The sequence below is a fragment of the Panicum hallii genome, chromosome 5, assembly GCF_002211085.1.
Source record: "Panicum hallii strain FIL2 chromosome 5, PHallii_v3.1, whole genome shotgun sequence".
NCBI lineage: Eukaryota > Viridiplantae > Streptophyta > Magnoliopsida > Poales > Poaceae > Panicum > Panicum hallii.
The window spans coordinates 10778395-10792922 of record NC_038046.1 but is presented as its reverse complement, the minus strand read 5'-3'; the positions used below and the strand labels follow the sequence as shown (position 1 = coordinate 10792922).

At 49.1% G+C, this 14528-nt stretch overlaps 4 protein-coding genes across 5 annotated transcripts; all 4 read left to right on the top strand.

Annotated features, from left to right (window-relative positions):
- The first annotated feature begins 2 nt into the window (after positions 1–2).
- LOC112892341 (protein SODIUM POTASSIUM ROOT DEFECTIVE 2-like) lies at positions 3–3185 on the top strand. The gene is made up of 3 exons (XM_025959521.1): positions 3–497; positions 649–724; positions 2816–3185. Exons 1-3 carry the CDS (start codon positions 285–287, stop codon positions 2968–2970), a joined length of 444 nt encoding a protein of 147 aa, XP_025815306.1. The 5' UTR covers positions 3–284; the 3' UTR covers positions 2971–3185.
- Positions 3186–3318: 133 nt separating this feature from the next.
- LOC112892340 (translation initiation factor IF-2-like) lies at positions 3319–5259 on the top strand. The gene is made up of 2 exons (XM_025959520.1): positions 3319–4134; positions 4327–5259. The coding sequence occupies exons 1-2, from the start codon at positions 4106–4108 to the stop codon at positions 4949–4951; spliced, it is 654 nt and encodes a 217-aa protein (XP_025815305.1). The 5' UTR covers positions 3319–4105; the 3' UTR covers positions 4952–5259.
- Positions 5260–5450: 191 nt separating this feature from the next.
- Positions 5451–9675, top strand: LOC112892338 (fe-S cluster assembly factor HCF101, chloroplastic). The gene is made up of 15 exons (XM_025959517.1): positions 5451–5670; positions 5741–5860; positions 6151–6293; positions 6407–6457; positions 6748–6903; positions 6978–7121; positions 7201–7343; positions 7518–7587; positions 7691–7786; positions 7873–7962; positions 8046–8099; positions 8172–8295; positions 8470–8594; positions 9098–9220; positions 9368–9675. Exons 1-15 carry the CDS (start codon positions 5586–5588, stop codon positions 9449–9451), a joined length of 1608 nt encoding a protein of 535 aa, XP_025815302.1. The 5' UTR covers positions 5451–5585; the 3' UTR covers positions 9452–9675.
- A 796-nt stretch (positions 9676–10471) lies between these two features.
- On the top strand, positions 10472–13199 carry LOC112892339 (GDSL esterase/lipase At4g10955-like). Of its 2 annotated transcripts, none has more exons than XM_025959519.1 (3): positions 10472–10961; positions 11536–11623; positions 11773–13199. In XM_025959519.1, the coding sequence occupies exons 2-3, from the start codon at positions 11562–11564 to the stop codon at positions 12755–12757; spliced, it is 1047 nt and encodes a 348-aa protein (XP_025815304.1). In that variant the 5' UTR covers positions 10472–10961; positions 11536–11561; the 3' UTR covers positions 12758–13199. The 2 variants fall into 2 exon arrangements, with proteins under 2 accessions (XP_025815304.1, XP_025815303.1); XM_025959518.1 differs by lacking the exon at positions 10472–10961 and adding an exon at positions 10989–11456.
- The last annotated feature ends 1329 nt before the right edge of the window (positions 13200–14528 follow it).

Sequence of the window (14528 nt, the reverse complement as noted above, 5' to 3'; positions counted from 1 at the left end):
GCTCCTCCATCAACTCTGCCCCCATTTCAACTTCGAAGCAGTGCTTTGGTAGGCCTGCCTGCTCAGCTCGCCTGCTTGTCTCTACCCACGCAAAAGCTACCACCAGCTGCGCCTCGCCAGCAGATCCCGGCCAATCTCTGGCGACTCACGAGAGCGAAACGCCGGTGGGCTTTTTGGAAAGGGTGTCTCTGCTCTCTGCAGCCTTGCTGGTGTTTGTGTAGCTGCATCAGAAGCTTCTTCAGTGGACAGAGAGGAAGGAAGGAAGGAAGGAAGGAAGGAGAGAGATGGGGAGGAAGCTGGGCCTGGACAGGGTCCTGGACTGCTTCTCGCTCTCGCTCTGCGCGAACGCCTGCGCCTGCGTGCACTCGGTGGAGGAGGAGGAGCACGAGGCCGACGAGCGGAAGGCCCTGGTGAGCAGCCAGCTGGAGGAGCTGGTCAAGCTCAGGGACTTCGTCGACGGAGCTGCCAAGACCCTTGCTTTCCATCTAGAGCCCAAGGTGAGCAAGCAAACGTGTATCCGTTGTTACCTGTTTGTCCCTCTCAGATGGGCGCCTGTGCAGAGCATGTTGACCTCTGTTCACTTGGCTACCTTTGCGTAGTTGCTGATATGCTCTCTGTTGCTGCATCTGTGTTGCTTGCCTTGTGCAGACCGTGGAGCTCAAGGTGTCCATGCACTGCTACGGATGCGCCAAGAAAGTCCAGAAGCACATCTCCAAGATGGACGGTATGAGAACTGATCCTTCAATTTATTATCTACTTTTGGGGCAGTGTTAGGAATCCTTTTGTAGGTCATTAGTGGGGGGGGGGGGGGTAAGAGGCTGCATGTTTAAGTACATGTTAATGACGTAAAGTTACTTTTATTTACTGGACCTACAAAACTAGTAAACGTTTACGCAACTGACTACACGCAGTTTTCACCTGCTCACCTTTCGTTCACTCCGTGCTAATTTCCTCAAGGGAGTGAGTGCGTTTACGGTAGTGTAAGATTAGCAGTACTTTGCTTATGTGAATCTGTGATACACAAAGTTACAGGGGTGCAAATTGGTGACTTTTAGGTGCACCTCCAACCCTCTTTATTTCAAATATTTATGCTATTTTTAGAAAATAAAATCTAAATTTCGAAAAATAGTACAAATATTTGAACTAAAAAAGTTGAAGATGCATTTAGGATCACCAATTTGCATCCCTACCGCTATCCCATCCGAGCAACTGTGGTAAACCGGTAAGTGGAGCAACTGACAGCAAAGATGAAATGCAGCTTCTTTCAACATTTTTTTTAAAGATTAAGCTTCTTTCAACATCGAGGTTCAACATCTCCTCGATGTTCGGTTTCAGGAAAAGAAACGCCATCTCCTCGATGCGTTCACGCCTATGCAAAGCGTTCGTTTCTTCCCGGCGACGCAAAACACTGACCGCTGACTGACATCTGTATTTCTAAGTTCTCGAAGTAATCACTGGATGAGAAATGACACACATTTCTTCTGTAGATAAAGAAGAAGTTTATTTTTTTTCTTCTTTTACAGTTCGTAATCGTAGGTTCGTCGTGCGTAGTACACCAGCACTAGACTACTTGTAGGAATAGCACATGGGCGCCTGCATTGGGATGGGAGCGGAAGCTGAGCACGGTCTTCAGCAGAGAGGACAAAGTTTTACAGAGCCCGGAGTCATTCGGAGCAGGAGCAGGCGACGAGACGCCCGGGTCAAGATCCGCCAGACGCAGCGAGAAAAACGCGCCCCGGCGGCTGACCTTTTGTGCGCGCCCCGATCATTTTAATTTGGCTGCTCCAAGAAGAACCAAGCCCCGACGGCGACGACCTCGATCGGACGACCACCCCCGTCACGCGGCGCTGCTGGTCCGCGGCGAACAGTGATCGAGCACGGACTGACTGATTGGCAGGCAGGCAGACATGCAGGTGCCTGACGGCCATCGTCAGTCTAGTCACATTAAGCACGCATGTTGCGGAATATACAGATCGGCAGCCGGAGATCATCCGCCGCTCGTGAGTTGGCGTCGTGTCGTTTCGTTTCGGCCGTGCAGTGAAGGCACCAGGCAGGCGACGGCACATGTTTGCACTGTGCACATGTGCATGCCCGGCTGCCTGGTGGTGCCTACCTTTTCTGGGAAGCTTTGGGCGAGGCAGCCGGTCGGTGGCCAAGATTTGGCGCTGATATGCTTAGATTTAAGACTGCTAATTTGCTGGTGGTAAAAGGAAGCTCGCGGGGAGCACGAGAGCGCACGGCGGCCTCCGCCACCCAGGCGGCTCGTTGCTGCCGGCGCGATAATAAACAAAGCGATTTCCTGCACGTCCCGGTACAGGGACATTTCGGGCTCGTGCTTCGGTTACACTTGTCGATGCCGCGCGTGCTCGGTGTTCTGCTCGTAGTCTCTGTAGTACTAGTATTGTACCGAACTCACCTGGCCCCGGAAAAAGCGTCTCAATTAGTCCCGTGAGTCCAGTAGTATTAAACTGTTTAATAAGGCATGTTTGTTCCTTGAACTAAACTTTAGTCCCGTCACTTTAAATGTTTGGATATCAGTTAGAAGTATTAAATATAGTCTAATTATAAAACTAATTGCGTAAATGGAGGCTAATTCATAAGATGAATCCATTGAGTCTAATTAGTCCATGATTTGACTATATTGTGCTACAGTAAACATATGTTAATAATGGATTAATTAGGCTTAATAGATTCATCTCGTGAATTAGCACCGACTTATGCAATTAGTTTTATAGTTGGCTCATATTTAATTCTTTTATTTGACATTAACCCGTGGATCCCAGCACCTAACTTTTTACGTCTTTACTGTGCACAGGCGTCACGTCGTTCGAGGTGGATTTGGAGAAGAAGAAGGTGGTGGTGATCGGGGACATCACGCCGTACGAGGTGCTGGAGAGCATCTCCAAGGTGAAGTTCGCGGAGCTGTGGGTGGCGCCCAACCCCAAGCAGCAGGCCGCGGAGAGGCTGTAGACGTTGCTAGATCGATCTCAGCTCTCATGCGTCAACGCTCACGGCGTCGTCTCCACCATGCGTAGCAAGCAGAACACGGCCTCATCTCGGCGAAATGTAAGCTAGGAAGGATGAGGCGATCGTTGGTGTGGCCGAGTGCAAGTAGATCCGGACATGAGGACACGCCTGTAAACATGTTGCTCTGGGTTTTTATGCAAAAGGGCAATTGGGGTACAGCTGTACAAGTACAACGAGAGCCACGACTTGCGTCGCGTGTCGATTGCCAGGGAAGATGTAACGTAACGTCCGGCGATGCCCTCTTCGTATGGCAACAGGAAGAGGCTGCCAATACACGCCCCATCAGATTGGAGCCTGTGACCGGTTTGTGCTATGGGTGGTTCCGAAACAGATCGGCGCTCGCCAACCACGCAAATAGACGGGGGCACTCCAGTAGTCCAGTCCCGGTCTCTATCAACAAGCTCACGGCGCGGTGCGACGACGGCCCCGCATGCTTGGAACAAAACGGCAGGCCGCGCCGGCAAAACCAACCAGGCGCCGGGGAGCAGGGGAAGGAGCCTCCCCCCCGGGTCGCACCGCTGGGCGGGATTATATATCACTTCAGGAGTCAGAATCGCAGATCATCACCTGAAGGAGCATCTTCCTCCTACGAATCACGATTCAAGAGCGAGCCGTCCACGAATTGTAGCTTCGTCTTCCTCCCCCGCGCCGCCGGCCACCTCCATCTTCGAGGGCTCCTGCCCTCGGAGCCGCTGCTGCCAGCGACCCTGCTCGTCACTGCCGCTGTCAAAGCCGCCGCCACCACCGTAGCAAGAGCTCGTTATGGCTCCCCCGCTGCAACCACGGGCCACCGGTTGTCCTCCACATCTTGCGGCCGCCGGCTCCTACCGCCTCACTCATGACCCGCCACCTCCATCCACTACCTTGTCACCGGCGACCTACCTATATGACCGGGCACACCGAAGATAACCTAATCCTAACAACCCGAGCCCCGAAGCTCCGAAGCCTAACCCGAACCCCTGAAGCCCCGACCCTAGCCATGGCCACGAGCAGCGGCAGCGCAACTGCGCAAGGAGGAAGAAGAGGAAAATCTGGGCTGAAATTGTAATTGGGCCAAAATCATCTGAAAATCGCCTTCATGCGATGGCATAACGCGAGTGACATAAGGTCTGTTTGGTTTATCTGCTTAGCCTAGCCTAACTAGCATCTAAAGCCAGGCCAGCTATAGCCTACATAAAGAGATGCAATGAGTCATATTTAGTTGGTTGGTTTAACTAAGCATGGTTCATGTAGAATGTGTTTGGTTGGATGTATTATTTTGCATAACATCACCCTCTCTTCTCTAAGGTGAGCTTACAGCCCCTCCATCGACGTTGTGCCTTCGCCGTGGCGCACGCCGTCGGGGCCACGGGCGAGCTCCACCGGTGCACGCGGGCTCCGGCGAGCTCCGCCAGCCGTGCAGACAGCTCCCCCGGCGCGTGCGGGAGCCGCGCGATTCGGCCGCCGGCAGCGCTCCCAGGCCCCGCGCGCGCGAGCTCTCGGCGCGTGCGTGCGGGAGCCATCGAGCTCCCCGCCGCGGGCGGACGGGAGCCGCGAGAGCGGGCCGCCAGCGGCGCTCCCCGGCGCGTGCGTGCGGGAGCCACCGAGCTCCTCGCCGCGGGCGGGCTGGAGACGCAAGAGCGGGCTGCCGGCGGAGCTCCCCCGGCCGCGCGCGGGCGAGATCCTCGACGCGTGCGAGGCGGAGCTCCGACGGCCTCGTGTGGGTGAGATCCACAGGCGCAAGCGGGCGGGAGCCGCCGAACTCCCCGGCACTTGCGAGTTCCGGCGAGCGAGCTCCCCAGCGCAAGGCGTGGTTGAGCGAGATGCAGACGGAGGTAAGGGGCGACGGGAGGAGAGGAAGGTGAGCGGAGCGTGGACGCTTGAGCAGGTCGGGTCTGGCTTAGCTACTACTGGAAATTTTCACATACTACCGGAACCAGGCTAGAGGACTTTTTTGGCACTAGCTAAGCCTGGCTAACGGGCTGTACAGGCAACCAAACGAAACGAAGTTGTATTAGTAAAGCCTGACCAGGTGTTATGCACCCATGCAAACAGACCCATACAGCTCCCGCGCACACCACCGGCGCCCACGTGAAACGGGCGAGCCGGCGACGTGAAATGGGCACGCGCATGAGAGAGAAAAAGTGAAGCAAAGCCCAGCCAGCCAGCCGGGTCTTGTTGCGACTTGACGGGCCGCCGTGCGGGCCGGCGGCGGCGGGCAGAGCTGAGCAATTGATCGGCCCAGCCAATGACGGAGCTGGACTGGGCCAGTGTTAACGACATGGGCTGCAACAGTAGATATAGGCTTAAGCTTCTTCGTTTTTTCTGCAAACGAATTTCGTGAACCTATCACGCGTCATCATCGCCGGTTCGCCACGGCGTCGGCCTGTGCTTGCCACGCTCTCGCTGCGCGTGCAGCGCCGCTGTGGCCAATCTTTAAAGCCAGGGGCCGAGGACGCAACCAAATCCACACAACCAGCGGCCCCGAAACGGCCACTCCCTCCCCTCATCCTCTTCCTCTCCGCCCCGTCCGCTCTCCGTCACAAGCCTCGGCTCCTTCGTCTTCCGGCAGCGCGGCAATGCAGACGTTCCATGCCGCGCCGGCCTCCTTCCTCGCGCCGCCCGCTCCCCACCTCCTTCCCCCAGTCTCACCGGCCCTAAGAGGTGTGTATCTCTCTCGCGGTCTCGCCCCCATACTGAATCACTACTACTGATCACTCCGTGGTACCTGCAGGGGGTCTATCGGCAAAGGGTCCTGTCCCTGCCGCGGTCGCCAGCCGGTCGCTCGCCTGCTTCCCGTCGTCGCGCCGCGCGAGCCGGCGCCGGCGGTGCTCCAGGGCTGCTTCGTCCGGCGGTAAGCTTCAGAGACTCCTACAGTCCTATCGCACGTGCGTATGTTGCTAATAACTAACAACCCGGAGGAGGTCCTTGCTCTAGAATTTAGCATGTAAACTTACTTAATATCAGTCCTAACCAAACACTTAAAATCAGCTCTGTGTACGAGTAGTAGAACAAAATTGGGCTACCGTGTATGGTGTTGCGGTGTTGCCTGTGACCTGTCTGTGTATGGTGTGTGAGTGGATCCCACTGACCCGTGTGCAACATACGCACTGTGCTCAAAACTTTCTATTTAATTTTTAATAGCTGCTGCGACGGTCACCATGGTGGATGATGCCAAGAAGGATGTGCTTGTAGCACTCTCCCAAATCATCGATCCTGATTTCGGCACGGACATCGTCTCGTGTGGGTTTGTCAAGGATTTAGAGATCAATGAGGCATTGAATGAGGTATCTAAGGGGAACTCCTTTATCAAATTAGGAGTGTGATAGGTGATGAGATCCATATCGATGGGAATTGCCGAATTGGTGACTTATATCGGTCGGGCTTGACTATGTTTCAGGTATCATTTCGTCTGGAGCTGACAACTCCCGCATGTCCAATCAAAGACGAGGCAAGTACAGCACCTGTGTCTAGCATCCACTTATCTGAAAAACTATTCCTAACTCTTTGTTTTAGGGTGTTAAAGAATAATGTTGACCACATGTTAACTGTATGTTATGCTTATTGTTCATGGATAGATGGATGTGAAAATTTGATTTGTATTAAATCTGCTAGTCAAAAGCATTTGGCTATATAAGTAAAGCAATAAATATCTTGTGACAACATTAGATTATCAGTTCCTACTTCTGAGTTCAAACTAGCCATTTTAAGTGCGAAACCCTACTGGTTTGTGCTGGACAGTTTGAACAAAAGGCAAACGAGGTTGTTGCAGCACTTCCATGGGTCAAGAAGGTAGAAGTCACAATGTCTGCGCAACCTGCACAGCCGGTATATGGAGGTGAGCTTCCGGAAGGACTGCAGAAGATCTCAAACATCATAGCAGTATCAAGCTGCAAGGCAAGCCTTTGTAACTTTGTGCATATCAAGCAAATATCACCATTCATTTCCTAAAGAAATATGTTTTTTTCCAGGGAGGAGTTGGAAAATCAACTGTTGCTGTAAATCTAGCTTATACACTAGCTGGAATGGGAGCCCGGGTTGGAATCTTTGATGCTGATGTCTTCGGTCCAAGCTTACCAACTATGGTTTCTCCAGAGAACCGGTTGCTAGTGATGGTAAACCTCCTGGTTGAACTCCCATGTTAGCATGGAACTTAGTACTTGCACTAATAATGGTAAACAGACTTACCTTTAGAACCCAGAAAGCAGAAGTATCCTTCCGACTGAGTATTTGGGCGTCAAAATGGTGTCTTTTGGATTTGCTGGACAAGGAAGAGCAATCATGCGAGGTCCAATGGTTTCAGGAGTCATTAATCAGTTGCTGACCACTACTGATTGGTAGGCAAACTTGCAATACTGATATTAATTACCTTTGTAAAGGCATAATAACATGTACATAAAAGATAGGACATTCTTACCAGGCATAATCTTCACTAGTTCAGTTATATTCCCAAGAATGTTCCTGATTTCCTGGTAATAAATAAATTGAGTATGTTCTTTGATTTTGTATAGGGGCGAGCTTGACTACCTTGTCATTGACATGCCTCCTGGAACAGGCGACATACACTTAACACTCTGTCAGGTGGTACCTCCAGCCTCTATGTTGTACAAATCATTTGCAGTAATATGAACAGTCCTTCAAAGTATTGTAAAATATAAGTACATAACATATCTGTAAATGTCAGGTAGCTCCATTGACTGCAGCTGTGATTGTTACCACGCCTCAGAAGCTGGCTTTCATTGATGTCGCAAAGGGAGTAAGGATGTTCTCTAAGCTGAAGGTGTGTAATTCTGCACAACGTGATGCATTAAAAGCCAGAGGTACCTAACCTTGTATTGACTTGTTTCTGTCTCCTTTGTTGCCAAGGTTCCTTGTGTTGCAGTTGTTGAGAACATGTGCTACTTTGATGCTGATGGAAAGCGTTATTACCCATTCGGACAAGGTTCTGGAACTCAGGCAAGAAACAGAACATATCAATTCGTAGCATAGTTCTCTTGGATGGTTGTTGAATTGCTTTTGAAACGCAATCACTGTTTCAGGTTGTGGAGCAATTCGGAATACCTCACCTCTTCGATTTGCCAATACGGCCAACTGTAAGTTCAATCCAATGTACTTACAGTTGACTAAATATTTGAGTAGAAATCACAGTTTGGTTATTTTTACAGCTTTCAGCTTCTGGAGATACTGGGATTCCTGAAGTAGTGGCTGATCCACAAGGAGATGTTGCCAAGACATTTCAAAATCTTGGAGTTTGTGTTGTTCAACAATGTGCTAAAATTAGGCAACAAGGTAAGTTGAAAGCTTCCAATCTAGGAGTTGGAAAAATACTTCAGGGAAGTAAGAAAGTCGTAAATATTGACACGCCCAAAAACACACACACACCAAACTAATGGTGTAATTCTACTATACAGAAAAGAAATATTTTTTAATGCTGTGTTAAAATTGTTATTTTTCTGTTTTCAGTTTCAACAGCAGTGTCCTATGATAGATCAATTAGAGCGATCAGAGTGAAAGTGCCAGATTCAGATGAAGAGTTCTTGTTGCATCCGGCAACAGTCAGGCGGAATGATCGATCTGCTCAAAGCGTGGTGTGTATCTGCTTTCCATCAATCAATATGTGGGATATATATGATTCTTACACCAGTTCTTAAGCCTTCCAATTACTTTATATGTTCAGATCATAAGTTACTTCTATGTTTGATCACATGTCACCATCATCAGGGTCCCAAATGCATGGTATATTGTATTTTTCAAATATGAGAACACATGAGCAGTGCAGTGGTTGTATACCCAGTTGTGGTACCAGCCGACCAGGGCTAAAACCCTAGGTCTCATCAAAATGAAAAAGGCCCCTCACCAAGATACTGTCTTCAGAGTTACATGTGCTGTAGGCATGCCCTGGGCAGGGGCCATTTCTTGGCCCTGCAGATCGAGGATCCCCTCTTAATGCAATGCCTTTGGGAGGTTCTCCCCCAGGAGTCGAGTTTTCTTTTTTCAAATATTAAGTAATGCATGCTATTTATATTTTGGGAAACAGATTTGCCACAACTTTGCTTTTCTTGTTTACAAACTACATCATCCTCTTCTACAGGATGAATGGACAGGAGAGCAGAAAGTTCAGTACGGTGATGTACCAGATGACATCGAGCCTGAAGAGATTAGGCCGATGGGAAACTACGCTGTTTCTATAACTTGGCCTGATGGATTTAGTCAGGTAATATGACAAAATGGATCCACTTCATCTTATGTATTGTCACATTTGGAGTATATGGAAGTTCTGGAACTCATCTAGTATGACATATCCATGTTCTGAAAAATGGATGCATAGATCTAAAATCCATTCGCTCCTGATGCTTTGCAGATTGCACCTTATGACCAATTGGAAATGCTTGAGCGGCTAGTGGATGCTCCGCGTGCAGCAACACCTGCAGTGGCCTCATCATGATACAGTGGAAAACCGTGTTCAGTTCTCAAGGGACAAGAAAACAAGGCTCTCCTTGCAATTAGCTTCTCAGATAATTTATAGGTCTACAGTGAAATTTGAATGATTTGTCACGTTGTAGAACCGACATAGTTAAAACTTATTTATTGAAATAAGAGACAGCGTTCTTCTTACTTTCAGCCGACAGGTGTGATCTGAAACGATGGTGTTAAGTGATAGACGTGCTATTTGTTTTTTTCCTTTCGTTATTACACTGTGCTCACAGGTATATCCATGAGGATTTTACAGCTTCAGCGCTTCCAAATTCATATGGCAGAATTAAGAAATTATGAACTCCCTAATCCATTTCAAGAGTCGAGTTTATTTTTCTTCCTTTCCTGAGGATGTTAAGTCTCTATTTTGTAATGACATTACTTAATTTTCAATAAAGCACCCTGATTCGCAAAAATGGTCTCCATTTCAAGGTATTGAATGCTCCTACACAATGACTCGTGATATCCCTGTTTTTCTAGAGGAGAGTCCCTAAAAGTGTTATTAATGTGTTACATATCCTGAAGCCAACCGAAATGGGTAAGGAAAATTTACAGCCATGAGGATTTTTACAGCCTTTACACTTCCAAATCTTTTTGAAGCTAGTGAATGTATTGTATCTTTTTTTAGAGAATACTAGTTCTTATAAATATATGACATATCCTGTGGCCAACTGAAAGACATTTGAGGAAACGGAGAGTGGAAATCCTCTACACGTTTTGCCCTATATATATTTACCCACAGGCCACATATACCTCCAAAAACTTAAAACAACGTTGGATCTACTACAGAATGAGAATGCTCCATTATCACAGAACCATAGATTCATAGTTGTCATCGACACATTTAGGTCCATCGAAAGGTTGCCTCATAGCCTGCTTTTTTTCAGCAAAATATCCCTGCAGGCCTCCACTGCATTTTTTTTAAAAAAAGATCCATCCAAACAACCATTCCAGAGGAGCATTGATACAGCCTAGCTCCAGCAGCCCAAGTACTCTATCTATACTTTCCTTCCATCAGTTGCCGGTTCAGGGAAAGAAGATACCCCAGAAATAATGCTGGGCAATGCAAATCTGCATATGATATCCTGGTATGCGCCTCTTGTCCTCAATCCCACTTGTGATCCAGCTTTATAAACGGGAAGACTTCGACGCTCCTTGCTCCCAAGTCGTCTCTCCTCGGCGAGCTCCAGTGCCATTTCTTTTAAAACCTTTGGTCTGAGTAAGCACAGCTGCACAGGCAAAAAAATATTGCCCAACTCCTGCAGCTGCATCTCCCGGTTAGTACGGTGTCCTGGTCTGTCGCCGTGCCGATCGATCTTGAAGTGCTGTCCTCCTCTCCTTGACCCTGAAAGTTGCGTACCCATATGTCAGCTGCAGAGGTACGGCAGCGTACGAGATGCATTGATCATTGCAGAGTCCGTAGTGGAATGAGGGAGAGGTTGCTCCAACGAGGCTGAACTGCTGAAGAAGATATCGCCCTGGTAATTTCCTAGCGCCGTTTCTTTTTTCGTTTCTCTCTCTATCTGTTGGGTCTTCAGAGGTGTGGTTGCTGGCATCTTGGATCCATGATTCACTTTCTCAAGGCCCGGATCCGGTGCTGGGTCGTGGATTATTGAGAATATTCGATGAGAGAAAAGTGGGTTGGGGGAATAAAGGTGTGATGGAGAATGTGGGTTTATCCATGGAGAAGAAAGCTCCGGAGAGAAAAAGGCTGCATATGCAGCAGCTCCGCTGCAGGAGTAAAGGAGGAGAGGCATTTTGGGTCAGAAACTTGTAGGCGTATGGGATTGTGTTGATTTATCTGTGTTTCTGAAAAAGAGCTCTGAAGATTTTACCTTGGAAGGCTTGGCGTCTCTGCTTCTGTCTGAACTTCTTGGCCATCGAAATTTCGAAATTGCGTCTTGTTCTTGACAACTCCGGAGTATCCCAGTAGGAAAAAAGAATTTAAGTTGACCGAATGATGGATTTCTTCTTTCGTAAGTACCAGTTTACTTTGCTGATGTTCTACCCCAGCATGTTTTACAAGCATTCTTTTTCGTTTTTCTCTTTGTACAGAAGGACCAGAACCAGGGGCAAGCGAAATGCCGTCGCTAAAGGACCTCTTTGATGCTTCAGGGCCTACGTATTTGACGTTTGTGAATTGGTGAGTTGTTTACTGTTTCTTTCTGGATGACTGAATCTCGATCGATCTTTTGCTTGAACTAGAAAGTAGATACAACGATTCTAGTGAACTAGAAATGTGATTCCTGATCTATGCTAACCTGGCGAAATCTGATGCTTTGCTCCGGCCAGGAACTGCCCACACCACCGGCGCTCCGTCATGGCGAGCCTTGTCCAGGGCGTGTACGTCCTCGAGCGCGACCGCCAGTGGAACCGGCAGGGCCCCGACGCCCGCGCGCCGGCGTGGTGGAGGTTCTTCCACTTCGAGCTGCGGCAGGTGCTCGTCGACGCCGCCGACGGCTCCATCTTCGGCGCCGTCTACGCTTTCCAGCCGCCGTTCCACCTCATGGACCCCACGGCCGCCGCCAGCGCCCCGTACTACGTCGCCGCCTTCCGCGGCACCATCACCAAGAAGGGCTCGGCGAAGCGGGACCTGGAGCTGGACCTCCTGCTGGTCCGCAACGGGCTGGAAGGCAAGTCCCGCTTCCGCGTCGCCATGCAGGCCATCCACGACACCGTGGCCGTGGCGGCCGGGCAGCACTACCGCGTCTGGCTGGCGGGCCACTCGCTGGGGTCGGCGATCACGACGCTGGCCGCCAAGACCCTGGCCAGGGCGGGCGCCGCCGTCCTGCCTACGTTCCTCTTCAACGCGCCGTTCGTGTCGGCGCCCGTGGAGCGGATCGGGGACCGGCGGGTGAGGCAGGGCATCCGCATCGCCAACAGCTTCGTCACCGCGGGCGTGGCGGCGCTCCTGCAGGGGGGTGGCGGCGGCGTGCACGACGCGTCGTTCGCGGCGCTGGCGGCGTGGGTGCCGAACCTGTTCGTGAACCCGGCGGACCCCATCAGCGCGGAGTACGTGGGGTACTTCGACCACCGCAGGAAGATGGAGGCTATCGGGGCCGGCGCAGTGGGGAGGCTGGCGACGAGGAACTCGGTCAAGGACCTGCTGCTCGGCATCGGCAAGGGGGGCGGCGGGTGCGAGCCGCTGCACCTGTTCCCGTCGGCCGTGCTGACGGTGAACCGCGGGCCGTCGCCGGACTTCAAGACGGCGCACGGGATCCACCAGTGGTGGCGGCCCGACCTGGCGCTGGAGTGCACCGCGCATTACTACAGTTGATCGTGACGAGCGTCCCGTTCGAGCTGGAGATCCTACAGTCCATGGAACTGCTTAACTGAAACAGAAACCGGAAGATTTGGGTAGGGAGCCCTAATTGGTACTCCCTGGAATTGCAATGTTTGCAAGTTTGCATTGATCAAGTGGCAAATCTTTAGACTTATCCGTGTGATCCATCGTTGGTGAGCTGCTGGGCCGCTGCTTCGTCGACCTCCGGGATAGGGCGGACATGAACAAACGTGCCCCCTCTAGTGAACAAATTTACAAATTGTGAAAGCACATTTGGTATCGACCGTATGATAGTGGAGTTATAAATATAGTCTTAAGTCATGGTATATATATATTTTTAAAAATATAGTCTTAAGTCACGGTATATATCTTTTAAATGTAAGATGACTGTGTGCATCATTATAGATTATTTCTGCTATTTTTTCCAAAACATAGTACGGACGCAAACGTTTACATACACACACTATGAACACACAGCGCAGCCCCTATGAGCACCTCTGAGAGGCTAAGTCGGTATATCTAAAAGATTGGTAAAGTCACTATACATGTCTTATTGTTGATAGGCATGTCATCTACATTGGAAGAATAGCACGGATAAATTCTAAAATAAATACAGAAAAATATGAGCATATATTTTTAACATGGTAGACAAAAAAATCCATTCATCATGATATTGCGGGTATGGGAAGCTGAGAACATGTTTTGGCTAAAAAAGCCTGCAGAAGGGTGAATGCGAAATTAGAGTTGGGTTTGACTTCCCGTGGAAGCGAATTTTCTACGATTTAACGTATTGTGCTTTAAGTGGTAGGGGACGTCTCATCGACAGCGAGGACTGTGGTGACTTCTCAATCTCGAGGATTTGCCGACTTAGTCTTCGAATACGCTCATAGAAGTACGATTTGCGTATGTGTGCTCATAAAGGTAAATGTGCGTGCGTTGTGAGTGTTTGAACTGTACTGTGTAATTAAAAAATCAGAGTTAATTTTGAGAGACAAAGTACATTTCTCATGAACTATGTGCCCGGTTGACAATGCTTGAATATGCTAAAATATTCCCCATAATTAGTTCTGTATAATGTATTATTGATATTGGATGTATTTTGGTATGTCTGACCCTTTACAATCAAATGTACAATCGCCCTAGCGATTTTACATATGTTTCTCAGTTTCTGCAAAAAATAGTTGGATGAAGTCTCACAAAAATGTTATGCTAATATGTGTTTCAAAATGTCACATAGGGTAAGGATCCCCAATCACTGAGTCTACTTTCGAAATTTCTTTAGTAAAAACTTTACATTGCTTATTTCATATGAAGAGGAAATGTAGAAACTTTTTTTTAAGAGGGAAAGATAGAAAGTTAAGGGCACGTACAACGGTAATTAATGAGCTGTCTGTATGATGCCAGGTACACATTTTTTTGCTGAGTTGGATCAGAGAGAAAGAAGAGAGAACGGAGCCGTCGTGTCACGAGAGGACGACTGCGGCTCGTGTCCCACGCTGGTCGACGACTTCAACCCCCATTGCAGTACACATACAATCTAATAGACGATCTTAATTTATATGATATGTATAAGTTAAATAGTACAAAGATAACTTAATAGACGAGCTATTGTTGAATTGTCTATTTATATAATATGTGTAAGATAAATAGTAAAAAACAACTTAATGGACGAGCCATTGTTGAGTTGTCCGTTTTGCTGTCTACGTACGGTATTTGAGATGTTTGTAGATAGCCGCCATCTACACTATTGAACGTGCCATAAACT